The sequence below is a fragment of the Podarcis pityusensis genome, assembly GCF_964106645.2.
Source record: "Podarcis pityusensis genome assembly, chromosome: 8".
Taxonomy (NCBI): domain Eukaryota; kingdom Metazoa; phylum Chordata; class Lepidosauria; order Squamata; family Lacertidae; genus Podarcis; species Podarcis pityusensis.
The window spans coordinates 51,784,026-51,799,810 of NC_138033.1; the positions used below are offsets into that span (position 1 = coordinate 51,784,026).

A 15,785-nucleotide genomic window follows, 5' to 3' on the forward strand; every position below is an offset into this window, starting at 1 on the left:
AGGTTTGATCTTCTTGCAGTCCATGGGACTCTCAAGAGTCTCCTCCAACACCATAATTCAAAAGCATCAATTCTTCGGCGATCAGCCTTCTTTATGGTCCAGTTCTCACTTCCATACATCACTACTGGGAAAAATAAACTGGGTACTTTAAGGTAATTATTTGTTTACTTTGAATTTATAGCTTGATCCCGTTCACGCACGTTTACTTGGAAATACATTTGTCAAGGATGAATGATGCTCGCTTCCAGCCATTAAAGCTCAGATGTTGCTCTCTATGGTCTCTCTCTCTCTCTCTCTCTTTCTTTCTTTCTTTCTTTCTTTCTTTCTTGTTTTACAAAAGTATGTGCAATGCCGCTTTTTTCAAGTTACATTTTCTAGGAACAGAGAGCGAGGGATAGGTGAAAGGAAAGATGCATAGCGCAATCATATATATGCTTACTCAGAAGTAGGTCCAAGGGTGCTAACTTGAATAAAATATTGGGGGCGCGCACACACCATTTGAACGGGAATGCTCATCAATTGGGGTGCCTGGCCTCCTCAAATATTTTTTTTGGAGGGGGCGAAGTGACCTTGGCCCCTAGGAGTTGGTTCTTATGAGTAAGTCCTACACCGTCCAATGGGTGTTACTGTACAGGCAGATACGTTCTACAATGTGTGCGCTGCTGTTATTGACCCACAAGGTGTCGCTGTCTCCATTCCACAGGCGGGAGGTTTTTCCAGGGCAACGTTTAATTCACTCTTTTAGCCTATGGAGGGCAGCAAACTCCAGCTCGTGAGCTTGGCGCGAATGCCTTTAGATGATGCTCCAAAGCAACAGGCGTTATAACTGTTGTCTTTTCCGACAAACATATCCCCGAAGTCTGCAGCAATGGGAAAGTTTAAAAGGGGATGAAGGAAGCGATCTATGTAAAGGTAAATGCCACTCTACCCATGCAACATCCGTTGAATTTATTTAAATTTATTTAAATTAGATCAATAATAGTAAGTCCGAAGAAGCGTTCTGTGTATCTGGGAAGCTTGCTCCGAGGATTTTAAAGACGCATCGGAACAGTAAAGCTTATCCCACCCGTTGCAATCACTCCTGTTTTACGATAAGGCAATTATCTTAATTTCCGAAGGAGTTAATCTGAGATACAAAACATTGTTTGGATAGTTTATTTAAAGGTGCGTGGGATTTATTTATTTCCCTTTCCCTCTTTTTGTTTGCTTGCTTGTTTTTGTGGGAATCTATGAATAATTTTCTTTTTCCTTTTTTTCTTTGGTAACTCAGTTAAATAGTCTTGGAACTTCAGAAACAGGGTAGAAGAACGGATAACAGGAGCAATCATTCCAAAAATAGATGGGAAATCTCCCCGTCTCTTTTCATTTTAATTTCTTTTAAAATACTGGCTAGCGTGTCTGTTTTTCAGAAATAAGAAGGTTGAGATTTCCCGTTACTGTGTATCCAGTTTGTCTGCATTGCCTGTCAAATCCGTGACATGCTTTTCACATATTCAGTTACATTCCGAGGGAAATTGGGAAACTGGATTTAATTGTAACAGCGTGATGTATTAAACAGAACAAAATTTGGAAGAGGGCATTTCAAGAATATTTGAAACCTCATCATGTCTTAATTTCAAACTTCCTTAGCAATTTTATTTCTTTTCTTCTTACCAGGCGTATTTTGGGTGTTCTTATTTGAAGGGCTTCCATGAAATCTCAGGACCATGAAATCTCACGACAACAAACAAATACTGATATATGGTACTATTCCCCCCACCTCAAGTCATTTATCCAAGCTTTCACAAAACAGCTGGTTACAAGACCAATGTGTTCCAAAAAAGGAGTATTTATATCTCCCTCCCTCTAAAAAAAAGAATACAGATTCAGAATCTCTAGAAATACTTCAAAAGATATGGATATTTTTTTCTTGTATTTTTTTTGTTTAATATAGAGTACCATGGTCGGTATTTTGAGCCTCTCTCCTTTTCAAATAAATAAATTCCCAAATGGGCCTCCTAACAGTAAAATGCTCCTCTGCCTCAGATCTTTCTAGTTGCAAAAGATCCCGTACTAGCTATCAATACCTTGGAATCTTTCTCCCAAGATCCTAGAGGCTAGCCATCATTATTATTTTAGAAGCACTGAAAATCAATGGATTGAAATCAGTCACATCAAGTCAAATAGAAGCTTGGGGCGGCAAAAGGAGCCGTCGACACTTATAGGTCTTTTATCAGTTTAGAAATGTTCTGCCTCACTTTCTAGCCTCACACTTACCTAGGAATAAAGCCCCCCTCCATCGTACTGGGATTAAAAAAATACCCGCCTAGGAATTGCACCGTAAAACATTCCGGTGAGCACTTCACCCGTCCCCGGAGTCATATCATTCATTTTAAAAATCGCAGCAGAAACTTTGTGGGAAAAGCACATTTAAACCGGGGTGGGGAGGAAAGAAGCAAGCCTAAATGAGTTTGGATATGGTTTAAACATCGAAATTGACTGTCAGATTTTTAATAATAAGAATAATAATGGAATTGGAAGTGAAGGAATAAAATATAATTGTTTTCCTCTCCTCGCCACCCCATTTGCAATTGTTTTGCACAGCGGAGCGTCCCGACCCGAGAAATGGGGGGGGGGGGGCGGAATCACACCTAGGTTGCGGGCTCGCGTCCCTAATTAACCAAGCCTAATTGCCTCTAATGGAATAATTAGAGGGTCGAATTGGGCGGCGGGGAGGGGGCGTCGTCAGTCTAACAAAATCCCTTCCAAGCCATCTTTTTAAAGAAACTGAATATCTAAATTGAAGCACATTAGCTGTGAAGTCGTTAGGCACTCTCGAGGCGCGAGAAATCTCAACTGAAATCTACACAATTTCATTCGAAGCAAGAGCCTCCGTGGTAAAAAGAAAAAGAAAAAAGAGAGAGCGGGGGACGCACTTTCCTTGGAACTTAATCTCAGGTATTTAGGACCGATGTGTTAAATGAGGTTAGGACGGAGGTGTCAAGTAATTCTATTTTTTTAAAAAAACAACTTTGCTTTTTCCTTTGCAGTGCAAATCGATTTGGCGCATCGGGTGCAGGGGAGCGAACAAATCCCCTGCGCTGTCTTAAGCGCCCTTTAAAATTTAAGAAAGGAGCCTAGACTGGCGCTCAGGCATTGTTATCGTTGGTGTCGGATGAGGAGAGATTTTATTTCAAGTCAAAACGTCAAACGACCCTGAAAAGGAAAATTTGCTTCATATAGGAGATTTGTCAGTGCGGGGAAATATTTTAGAACAGTAGCCTTTTCGGAGATGGTGGCTCCAATCTTTAAAATAGATGGAATTAAATTAAGAACGCGGATGCCTTTGCGCAACGGCTTCTGATTCGGCTTTAAACCGAATCAGACCTCGGATCCCACCGATCGCACCTCTCCCACCCGGCACCCACCCTACTCCTCGCGCTCCAGAATCGCCCCTGTTCCACCCGCGAAGGCGGACGCCAGAAGCCACCCCGAACTTCGCCGCGCTTCCCGGAGCCCCGCCGCGTCCTTACGGCGCTCTCCTCCGACTCTCCCATTGGCCCTCCCGAGCCCGAGCCGGGCCGCCATTGGCGGAGAGCGCAGGGCGGGGGCGTGGCCAGCGAGGAGTAAAAACGGGCCTTCCGCAAGGGAAGTTTTGGAAACTTTTCTCCAGCCCTCGATGGGGAGTTCGCCTGGCGCGGGGCTTCCCGGAGGCTCCCCTCGCGCTGTGCTCCAGAGTGGCGCGCGCGTCGCCGGCACAGGAACCGTTTATTTGGATTCCGACGGCTTGTTTTTGTTTACACGCGCTCCGCTTTCACCCGGGACAAACGGAGCCGGCGGGTCGCGAGCCTTTGCGGGCAGACAGCGGATCAAGCGAGAGTCCTGAGCGATAGCTTCCCTCCATCCCTTTCTTCTTGCAAGATTATTGCTGTCATTCCCCTCCCTCCTTTGCGAAAATCTGCCTCTCCATCCGTCCGGTTGGCCCGTCGTCGCGCTTTTTTGTTTTCGCTTTTTTGCTTTTGCTTTTCAGAAAAAAAAACCCCAAAAAACTTGGTACGCCGGTGCATTGATTGCGCTGCTCCTCCTCCCCAGAGCATCGTCGTCGCTTTTCAACCATGCGGGAGGAGATCCCAGCGACAGATCGCCGCGCAAGAGCTTGAGAGTTCCGACCATTTTGCAAAGGAGCTTCGGAGAATGTTTTGGCTCTGAGGTGGTGGAGGAGGAGGAGGCCTCGCTCAGCGGAGGAGATTGGAGGGGGCGGGCGGGGGGCAGCGATTTGGCCTTCCGATAACAACGCGACTAGGCCATAGGGGGGCACATTTCCCCCTTTCTTCTTCGGCCTCCCTCTACTAGATCGGACTTTGTTGTCGTTTTTGGAGGGAGGGGAATTTTTTTGAAAAAACCGACGCCATGCAGGCCCGCTACTCCGTCTCGGACCCCAACGCCTTGGGAGTGGTCCCTTATCTGAGCGAGCAGAACTATTACCGGACGGCTGGGACTTACGGCAGCATGGCGGGCTCCATGGGGGTCTACCCGGGGCACCCCGACCAGTACGCGGCCGGTATGGGGCGCTCCTACGGGCCTTACCACCCTCACCAGCCCACGGCGCCCAAAGACTTGGTGAAGCCGCCCTACAGCTACATCGCTCTGATCACCATGGCGATCCAGAACGCGCCAGATAAGAAGATCACCTTGAACGGCATCTACCAGTTCATCATGGACCGCTTCCCTTTCTACCGGGAAAACAAGCAGGGCTGGCAAAACTCCATTCGCCACAACCTCTCGCTCAACGAGTGCTTCGTGAAGGTGCCTCGCGACGACAAGAAGCCGGGCAAAGGGAGCTACTGGACCCTCGATCCGGATTCTTACAATATGTTCGAGAACGGCAGCTTCCTCCGACGCCGCCGGCGCTTCAAGAAGAAAGACGTCTCCAAGGAGAAGGACGACACGCTCAGGGAAAGGCACCTCAAGGAGCCCCTGAAGGCCGCCGACGTCTCCAAGGACACGCCGCAGTCCAACAACGCCGGCGGTAACGCCTCCTTGTCCGCCTCTGCCCCGCCGCCGCCTTCTTCCTCGGCCGCCCCGTCTGAGAAGAAGATTGTCATCAAGAGCGAGGCTTCCTCGCCGGACCTGCCCATCATCACCAAGGTAGAGACCCTCAGCCCGGAGAGCGGCAGCGCCCTGCAGGACAGCCCGCGGAGCGTGGCGTCCACGCCGTCGGTGTCCACCGAGAGCTCGCTGCCGGGTGATCCCCACCACCCGGGCGCCGGCACCAACGGGCTGTCGGGGTTCAGCGTGGAGAACATCATGACTCTACGGACTTCGCCGCCGGGCGAGCTCAGCCCCGTCAGCAGGACGGCCGGCATGGTGTCCTCCTTGCCCCTCGGGTACGCCCAGGCGCAAGCCCCGTCCATCTACAGCCAGGCCTGTAGCCAGGGGGGCTTGGGGGAGGCCGGGGGCAGCTACCAATGCAGCATGCGCGCCATGAGCCTCTACACGGGCGAGAGGAACGCTCACCTGTGTGTGCCCACCACCTTGGAGGAAGCCGCCGCCTCCATCTCGGAGCAGCAGCAAAGCAACGGCGCCTCTTCGCCCCTCACCTCCATGAATCTGGCCTCGAGCGGGGGGCAGCAGCAGGAGGGGACCCTCACCCCCAGTCACCACCACCATCACCACCATCACCACCACCACGCTCTCCCTCACCACCAAGCCGGCGGCCAAGCAACGGCCGCCGCCGCCTCCTGGTACCTGAACCACACGTCGGAGATCAACCACCACCTGCCCAGCCACGCCTTCGGGGCGCAACAGCAGAACTTCTCCAACGTGCGGGAAATGTTCAACACTCACCGGCTGGGGCTAGAGACCTCGACGGCGCTGAGCGAGCAACAGGTGAGCACCAACTCCACCTGTCAGATCCCCTATAGAGCTGCGCCCTCCATATACCGCCACACCACCACCCCTTATTCCTATGACTGCACTAAGTATTGATTGAGCGACTCCTGGGAAACACAAACAAACAAACAAACAAACAAACAAACAAACAAGGGAGGGGGTTTAAGTCAACCCTTCAGATTGCATAGAAGGAAATTAGCGCTGTGCTTTGTTTTTAAACGACCTCTTATTCAAACGAAAGACTGGGGCGAAAAAGTGACCCGCCCCACAAAATAGAACTTTACGAACCCTAAAATCCCTGTTTGGGGTGTGTGTGCGCGCGCGCGCGCGTGCGGGGGAGGGTGTTCTTCAGTGCCTTCTTTCAATTCAAGTTAATTATACTTGGGGGAGTTGAGGAGGCATCTTTTTAACGAAAGTTAAATATATTAGTAAAGGACAGTGGCAAAACTTATTTTGTGAAAAGAAAAAAAGGACGGTGATCTCGGACAATGTTAACTTATAGAGAATCACCATTTCCACAACGACCATTTATAGGATTTTTTTTGAAAGGGAAAGAAATAATTATAGATACAGCTATATAAAAGTATACGTTTTGGTGTTGGGGGTTTTGGGGGGGATTTTCTTTTTTTGGGAGGGGAGTTTCTGTTTATTGCGTTGTAAATATGTGTGGAAATCAGGCTTAAGTGGAGAGCCATTATTAATATAATATTTAAAGTTGAGTTCACTGGATTATTCCTTAAAAAATTTCCCATGTTGCCCATTTTTTTCCATCTGTCAAATTAATGATCAGTAAACGTCTTCCTGTTTTCTTCGGGTTTTGTGAACAAATACGCATCAAAAGTCCCTTTTCCCTTTTAAAAGTGAATTACCAAAAAAATGAATAATTTATTGTTGTTTCCCCTTGATGAACTGTTGTGGATGGGAAGTATTGGAAAACACACACATTTTTTTAAAGAGTAAAGTATCTGATACTTTCAGTAGAAAAACAGAGAGATAGAAAACAAGTGTGTGATTTTTTTTAAAAAAATTGTAAAATAGATTTCCCACTCTGAACTGATCCTTTAAAAACCGACAAAATGCATTTAGGAAAAAAACACATTCTCTTTGAATTCTCTGTCACGTTTGTTTTGTCTTATGTGGTCTTAATTGTTGTACTCATTCTTGGAAAAAAATAAATAAATCCGTACTGTTTATTTCTCCTCAAAAAGTCTGCCGCATGTTTGTGTGAATTTCTGCAGTTTTCCTGCTTACAGCCCTCCTCCCCTTCCACTCTCCACCCTTCGAAAATATGATAAGAAAAACGAAGTGCAGGCCTGCAAGGCAGCTGAGGAGATGGGAAAAAAATCGAGACCAGGGAGGTCTCTGAGAGGCGCGTCACTTGTGAATGGTCTTGACACGGGATCAGGACAAGAACGGCCCCAGGCAATGTAGAGTTAGCCTTCGAACTACAAGGAAGTTCAAAACCCGGTTTAAAGCTGCAATTCTAAACATGTTTCATGGAAAGTATCCCCAACGGATGCCTTGAGTCTCGCGGTCCAGAGTTGCGCTAGGGTCACTTGTGGATAAGTGCGAAGCGGTCGGAACGAAAATCGCTGTCGCGCTTAGGAGCAATCCTAACGCTCTTTACCTGGGAGTAAGCCCCAATGAATTTTATGGGACTTCTTTTTGAGTAGTTAAGATCGCGCCGTTGGAGAGCTTTAGTGTAGCTCCTAATGAGGAATAATAATAATAATACTGTAATAATAATAATAATTAATAATAATAATAAGAACAAAAATCCCCTAGCAATCACTGGGGGGGGGGGGGGAGTTCCCGCCACAGATGTAGTAAATCGGAGTGAAACCCATTCCCCAACAAGAGGAATGGGAACATTCACTACCCCGATTCTTAAATCCACCGGCTTCCAGACAAAATAATATAGATTAAAAAAAAATTAAAGCAGGCAATGTAACGCTTATTTTTTAAATGAAGCAGTTTAATTATGCTGTCCTACACTCTTTTTCATTCTCTTTGTCCCCCCTCCCCACTTTATTTTCGGGTAGATTATTTTCTATTCATTTACCCCCCCCCCATTGCCTTTATTCCTGTTTGGGCTGGAAGACAAAAGAAAAAGAAAAGATTCTGGTTTCCTAAGTTGGTTCCGAAAACTTGATGTCTATCTGTGATGATGATGATGATAATAATAATAATAATAATAATAATAATGGCTTTTATTTCTCGGTGCTTAGATAAACGAACATTGTCATTGCTTGTGTTTTAAATGTGTCACACACAGGAGAATGCTCAAGGGAGGTCACCTGGGTTTTGTTCTCCACGTCCCCCCTCCCCCCAAAAAGCTGCGCTACAACATTTTTCGAATTAACATCCCGATTCGAATTAATAGATTCGAAGTAGTGTCCCGACTGCGATACGACTTATCTGGTGGCAAGCAGCTGTACCGATTTAATACCTGAGTCTGATTTCCAAGGAAAGGCTGATCGAATAGGATCCCCTAGACCGCTTACTGGGAAGCAAGTCTCACTAAACAAACTGGGATCTGCTTCCCCAAAATGGGATCAAGGACTGCAGTCGTGCAAGCGAATCCCTCTGCAGCTCCGTAGCTTCCGCCTCGAAGGGAGAATCCCACGAAGTTCCATAGGACTTTCCTACCGTGTCCAAGGAATTGCGTCCTTAACCAAAATCTCTTTCTGCTCAATAGGAACTTCTTAAAGGTGGTCAGATTGGTAAGCTTCGCCCTGGAATCCCCATTTCCTTATACGCCTTGAGCACCACTGCTGTTTTTTAATAATAATAATAATAATAATAATAATAATAGGCGTAGCCAGGATTTTTGTTGGGGGGGGGGGGGAAGGAAGCCTTTTGTCGGGCGGGGCAGACCTCTTGTTGCGGGGGGAGGGGGGCAGAACCTCAGCTATATATTTTTATTGATTTTCATTGATGGGGGGGCAGCTGCCCCTCCGTGCCCCTCCTTGGCTACGTCCATGATGATAATACTGGTACATATACTGGTACGTAATGTGTTTCTGAGCATGGATAAAGCGCTACTCTTTTCCGCTAGCCTGCAAGTATTTTGCAACAATGGCGAAGTGTCTGTGTTTGTGAAGGATAGGCTGGTAGTGAAGAAAGGCAATATACATTTGAGTCGCGGTGGGTCTCAGCTTAGAAGGTAAATTATTATTTCTTAACCTTCAGGATTAAGAATCTATTACAGCACCTAGCGCTGGCCACATTTCAAATCGGGGGGGGGGGGGGTTAAAAAGATGTTTAGGGTGGGGTGCTAGATACTGGAATCTCTTGTTTTCTCTTCTCTTTCCTTTTTTTAAAATAAAAAAAATCTAGTTATTCCCTAGTTATTAGTAACCCCCTTTCCACGCAAAATCCAATATTTGGACGGATTTTCATTGATTTCAAGCCTTCTGTGGAAGAGAATAAAGGTGGACAATTTGGGGCAGGTGGGGAAGAGCTATAGCAAAGAAATACATCTAAAGAATAAAAATACTGTATGGGAGGGAGGGGCAGGGTCTACCCCAGGATTAGGAATGTGTGACCCTCTAGATGGCTCCCATCAGCCCCAGCCAGCAGACTAAAAAGGGAAGATGGGAACTGTAGTAAAAAGCAAGCAAGCAAGCAAGCAAGCAAACAAACAAACAAAAAACATCTTCTGAAGGGCCAGTTTCTCCATCTCTAGTTATAAAGCCTCTTTTGGTGGGATATGGCAACCTCTCTGCTTCTACCTGTAATAATGGGGACAGTCTACTGGTCTACCTTGCAGGACTGTGTTGAGGACGGCTGAAGGAAATGCATGGCAGAACTAGGCATAGGGGAAGGCACTAGCTGATTTTTGATGGGCAGCCCAGTGCCTGCAGATTGCGAGAATTCTCGCAAAGAATCTTGTCTGAGCCAAGCTAGGCATCTGTTATACTCTTAACCAAGAGTGTATGTTTAGGATCACAAGAGTACAGATTAGTTGTGCCTTTTTAGAGTTTCAAGCATAAAAGGAGCTTCATAGGTCCCTCTGGTGAGGTGTTGAGGAGCCTTTAGCGACTCGGTTATTTATGGACTGCAACTCCTATCATCCCTGACCATTGTCCACAATAGCTAGGGCTGATGGGAGCTGGAGTCGAACACTCCTGATCTAGTGCCTGGTTTTCACAGTGGCTGCCCAGATGCCTCTGGAAAGCCCACAAGCAGGACCTGAAAGGAAGAGACCTCTCCTGTGGTTTGCAACTGGTATTATATGGAGGGATACTTCCTTTATATGTGAAGGCTCCATTTAGCTATCATGATGGAAAGCTATTGGCAGACCCTCTCCTCTTCCATGAAATTGGCCAATGCTGCTTTTAAAGCTGCCACCACATCTTGTGGCAGTGAATTCCATAGCACAGTCTGTAAAAGAGCATTTTCTTTTATACATCCCGTGATGACATAATTAGATGGCCCCAGATTTGTGCATTGTAAGAGATAAAAACTGTGCTCTGTTGACTTTTACCATGTTTATAACCATGTTCCATGTCCTCGTTTAGTTGTCACTCTTCTCAAACTCTTCTCAAACCCCAAACCATTTTGCCTTTCCTTCTAGGGAAAGCCCGAAAGCCATTTGGTTGCCATCTTCTGTGCTTTCCTCAGTTCTGTGGCACATCCTGTTCAGGCAAAGAGAGTACCGAATAGTCACTCTTACTTTGAAAATACAACACACATTAGTGGATCATGGAGTTTCTTTTAAACAACGAATCCAGACCCATCAAGATTAAATGTAGACTGTCCCTGATATATGGGGAGCATTTAAGGGAAAGTGCTATATAATTGCCAAGTTCTTAAAATCCCTGTATCTAGTCTATCCATTTGCCCATCTATCCACCAGTAAGATAGATTTACTACCTGCCTAAGCGTGTGTACACAGATATACTTTTGCTGAAGGAGAATTTCTCTCAAGTAAATGGCCACAGAATAGTGGGTCTCACAATTTTATCGAGATGGTAAACTTAAATTGGTTCAGAGAGGAGCTCAGTTTGTTAGGGAGGAGGGAATTTATAATAATCAAAGATGTACATTTAGGACACACATGTTAATATTTTCAGGGTATTTATTTTGGCCCAGGAATTGTAGTTAGAGAATTGTTAAAAATCAAACATGGCCTTTTCTTTTAATAAACATGAATGTTTCAATTTATTAAATTGTTGTCTTATTTTCAAAATATTTTAGAGAGGTTTTGTCTATATGCCCATTTGTTTAAACTGAAGAACTTGGAACCAGTCAATTAAAATTCTGCATCTGGTCGGCATTCCCTGCTTTATTATAGGATCCAAAATGTTTACTATCTAGTCATACAGCAATCTAGTTGTAGCTCCTATTTTGGGGATAATTAGCACATTTATTTCTCATGGAGCCCTTTAGGATCATAGCAAAAGAAAGAGAGAATACTCTATCAGCTACCTACTGATATTCCTGATACCAGGACTTTGGGTGCAAGTCACATCCCAAAATTATAAAGAATTGTAATAATTGCAATAGGCTGCTCACAGTTTTCTCTCTTGAGGGTCCCCCTCTCAGTCTTCTTTTCAGGAACTCCTGAAAAAGCAGAACTTTTTTATTTTTAAAAATACTGTTATACAACCATCCCTGCCTCAAATAACTGCTACAATTAAAGAATGAATAGTTCCTGGATTGCAAAGTCCCACTGATTGCAGCAGCAATGGGACTCAACTTCTTGCTTTCATCCTACCCTCTTCTATGTGTTTACTTCTGCCCTGCTCAATTTCATGTTTTAAACATTGGGCTATGGAGGTTCTGGGTTTAAAGCCAACATTGGCCTAAGAATTTTGCTCTTGTTGTTCAGCTGGAAACTTTGGCTGATTTCCCACGCTTGATGTGGGCCAGTGGCAATGGTGGTGGAGGAAGGAGGCCCACCCTTCAAATTAAATGAAAAAAGTGAGATGATTAGTTATGATTATTATTAACCACTGAGCAGACCTAGCTTCAGTCAGGGATGGGGAAACCTGTGGCACTCCAGATGTTGATCGACTACAATTCCCATCAGCCCCAGATAGCATACTCAGTGGTTAGGGATGAGGGAACTGCAGTCAAGAAACAGGAAGGACCACAGATTCTCCATCCTTGGTGTGTGGTAGGACAGTTCCAGCCCACCCCCCCCATCGAAGTCTGTTATGCTGCTTGCGGCCCCCGCTTTGCAGGATGTGAAATAAAGCAGATGGTACCTCTAAGCATGTGCAGACTGCTCCCCTCGAGTATTAGATAGCTGTCATTCAGAGGAAATTCTCTGAGACAACTCCATGAATTTAAGGCAAGCTCCACAATCCATCACTCCCCAAAGTCTTGTACCTTGAAGACTGAAATTTAAAATAAGTTTGTTTGTGTACACAAACCCTCTTTGTCAGATGCATGAAGTGAAATCTTAGTTGGTGGATATATAAAGGATAGAATTGTCAGGTGGGAGTTTAATGCCAATGAGATGTGAAAATTAAAGTGCGAGTCAATAAGAAGGGAAATAAATAGCCCTGGAATATTGCTTGAAGTCAGACAATTATTTCTAGAGGAATTGTTGAATCCATTAGGGCTGATTTTCCCCTACCAAAGGAAGGACCTGATAATGGTTGATTTTACAATAGAGCAGCCAAGGGGTGACCTGGTGATCCCTGGACTTGACTGGATTTTTTTCTACTCCTAGCAAAGGAGGATTTTATAGCTTTCCCACAAATGGGGCATTCAGCAGTACACCACTTTGGGTAATCATGGGACATACTATGTTGCACATGCAACTGAGTCAAAATCACTTGATTTTTCAATCCTTGGTGATTCACATTTGCATGTGTGAACAGACTCTGTTCAGAAAGGTGATATTGGAGGTGACATGAACGTTTGATCTGTTATATGTGATCGGTGACGCTGGCTCAATTATATGCAATTTGATGCTGGTAATGGCTGGCTTTTTGTGCTGACGACTGTAATATATTTTACCACCTTATATACCTTTTCAAATTACCTTTCTTTCCCCTTAAACATACTTTTATCCTCTTCCCAACACCATCTTTGTTTCTTTGAAAAATGCAGAACTGTTATTGCTGAAATCTTATTTGAGGCAGTGGCATTGGATGTGTTCCTGCACCAGGTTTCTAAAAGTATAAAAAGTTCAGGATATTTTTTTTGGGGGGGGGGGACACACTCCCAGTGGACATTCAAATTCATTTCTAATGAAAGAAGGCCTACTTTTGTTTTACTGTTGCTGATACCTAGATTTAAGTTTTAACTAGAATCAATTCAACAAAAAATGCAATGGTTTGGTGTTTCGGTTCAGTCTTAATTACTCTATTGCTTGGAGGTAAATCTCAGTGATTTCAATGCAATGTGCTTCCCATGATGGATGCTTAAGATTACAGCCTCCTTTTATCCCTGCCTACAAGAGATTTCATCCATATAAGCCTAAACTGCTGAAGTCTTTTTCCTTCCTTCTTTTTTTAAAACAGTCCTCCAGTTCTTCTCTCCCTGCCTCCGAGTGACAAAAGCTTTCACCATTTACTTCCAGTTATTATTATTTTTTTCTCCTTGAAGGAGACAACTAAATTTAGATTTCAGTGACAGGAAAGCCAAATAATAATTTTAAATGTAAACCCCAGGTTTTAAAAGGGAACAAGATTTAAAATCTAAAACCAAGTTTTAAAAGGAAACACAGCCCCCATACCTGAGGAAATGTTGGATATGTTCCGTGTCAACCTTAATTTTTCCTTAAAAGTGAGTCACTGGCTGTAGTATTATTGGACCAAGCTGGATTGCTGTAGCTGCATTTGGTCATATTTTTGTTCAGAAAGGAAGAAAATAAATCCTGGGAAACTTGGGGGTGAGCAGGCAAAGATAATAAAACCACCCAAACTGCTCTATCAACAGTATGGATATATCGTAGCTAGTTCAGTGTTCTGAACTACCATTAACAATGGTATTCATTATTGTTGTTGTTTAAATTTGTATACCGCCTTTCATCCTAAGATCACAGGGCGGCTCACAACATAAAAATACAACATAAGAACACAAAATACATAAAACAAAAACAAACTAATAACCTCCTATAACCTCCCTTCCTACATTTTTTTTTAAATTAAAGAAGAGGCACAGTTGCTACTATGATAGCTAAATGAAACCTCCGCTTTCAGAAGAAACATACATTTGAATATCAGATTCTGTGCACAATCAGTGGGATGTTGAACTGGCTGCTGCTGGAAACAAACTGCATTAACTCCTTAGCCTTCAACCGACGGGTTGGGAGTCCAGACCCACTGCCAGGTTGCGGCCTGATGTAAGATGGGTCACAACAGCAATACAACCACTATAGAAATACACAGGAAAGAATTAAGCAACAGTGTGAAAAAGCTGAAGGCTTCTGCTTTAACTACATGGGACCTGGGGTTAGATCCAGCAGAATTCAGATTGTAAAAGAACGGGCCCTCCCCTTCCACTCTACCTACCCCGTAGCCATCCTCTAGATAAATAGCTGGAATTGTGAGTGTGCAGGAAGTAGCCTGTCACCATGGGGTAGGGGGAGTACAATAATAGGACGGAGCTGTTTCTTCTACAAAGCTTACTATGGCTGCGTCCATTTCACAGATGGTCAAGCTCCTGCTTTCAGTTAGGCTCTGACTGCTAACAAAGGAAAGTTTACAAAATCTGGAGCTTTTTTGTTTAGACAAAAGGCAAGTAAGGAGACCTGCTAGTGATGAATAAATTTTTGCATGGTTTAGATTAAGAGATCTTCCCCTACTCTCTCTCCCCAATATAATACTAGAACGTGGGGCCATGCAGTAAATCTGAATATTCAGGACAGGCAAAACGTGGTGTTTCTTCTAACAGAACATAGTCAAGTATGGAATTTGCTATAGCAAGATGCAGGGCTGGATGGTTTTTAAAAGAGGTTAGACAGATTCATGGAGGAGAAGGCTGTACCTGATGGTTATATTCTGTCTCCAGTATCAGAGGTAGTATATATCACTGGGAATTGCAAGTGGGGAAAGTGCTGTTGCACTCACCCAGGTCCTTCTTGAGAGTTTCCAATAAGCACCAGGTTGGCCACTGTGAGAGCAGGATACTGGGCTGGATGCACCTTTGAGCTGATCCAACGGGGCTCTTCTGATTCTCCTATGATGCTACCTGACATCTCTGCAGACCAAGCATTTTTTTCCAAAACCTGACCAGGGCCTGCCTACTTAAGATGACAGGATGTGGGTCCTGCCCTCCTTACACTGGCGGAATGGCTGTAGGGAGACGAAGCCTTCCTTGAAGAACAATGGCTTGTTTGTTACTCCGGGGTCTATAAGACTCTGCCTCTCTGCCTCCTGCATGGACTTTGAGTTTATTTTGGCCTCACAGAGCCTGTGCAAGGGAATATCGAGAAATCCAAATGCCAAACTCACTTAGAACTTTAGACACGAGGAGCAGGGGGCGTAAGAAGTGTCTATCCCTCCCCCCCGCCACCCCATCCCAATTTAATCTGGCAAAGTATGTCCTGACAAACAATGGGAGCTTTTTTGTATCATGTGTCTCTTTCCAGTGCTGTCAGCCAAAGCAACAAACACCAGCGCTTCCTCCCTGTTACATGACAGAAGAGGATTTCAACTGATTCTTTTAGAAATTCACCTGCTGTGAATTAAAGGAAGGGATAGAGCCAATGGGGGTTCCTTGATTGCTCACTTTTGGAAACATACGGGTCACCTGCTACAGGGCATTGCTGGGTCCTTTTTGCAAGCCAGTTTAAGAGCATAAGAAGCTGTCTTAGAGTCAGATACTTGGACTCTAGCCTGATCAGTACTGTCTACACAGACTGGTAGCAGCTCTCCATGGTTTCTGACAGTGAATCTCTCTCAGTCGTATATTGAGATGCTGGGAATTGAACCAGGGAACTTTTGAACTCT

The 15,785-nt window shown here is 44.8% G+C and overlaps 2 protein-coding genes and 1 long non-coding RNA gene across 3 annotated transcripts in view; 2 read left to right on the forward strand and 1 right to left on the reverse strand.

The window, feature by feature from the left end:
• Positions 1-828: 828 nt before the first annotated feature.
• Positions 829-15,785, forward strand: part of FOXL1 (forkhead box L1) — a 31,516-nt gene continuing 16,559 nt past the window's right edge. Inside the window, exon 1 of the mRNA XM_081017684.1 lies at positions 829-912. The gene's annotated coding sequence lies outside the window, so the exon portion shown is untranslated. The remainder of the gene's footprint in view (positions 913-15,785) is intronic.
• FOXC2 (forkhead box C2) lies at positions 3,635-9,056 on the forward strand. The gene is made up of 2 exons (XM_081017683.1): positions 3,635-5,868; positions 8,930-9,056. The coding sequence occupies exons 1-2, from the start codon at positions 4,390-4,392 to the stop codon at positions 8,978-8,980; spliced, it is 1,530 nt and encodes a 509-aa protein (XP_080873809.1). The 5' UTR covers positions 3,635-4,389; the 3' UTR covers positions 8,981-9,056.
• On the reverse strand, positions 9,826-14,994 carry LOC308483631. Its single transcript, XR_013989737.1, has 3 exons — positions 14,045-14,994; positions 11,392-11,439; positions 9,826-10,511 (listed from the first exon to the last, which is right to left on the reverse strand). It is a non-coding gene; the product is annotated as an uncharacterized lncRNA (long non-coding RNA).

Excerpts from the sequence above, each read along its gene's own strand:
- FOXC2 (XM_081017683.1), top strand. The coding sequence starts at position 4,390 with ATGCAGGCCCGCTACTCCGTCTCGGACCCCAACGCCTTGGGAGTGGTC. Across the intron at positions 5,869-8,929 it reads CGGCGCTGAGCGAGCAACAG|CCTGCAAGTATTTTGCAACA; the intron begins GTGAGCACCAAC and ends CTTTTCCGCTAG.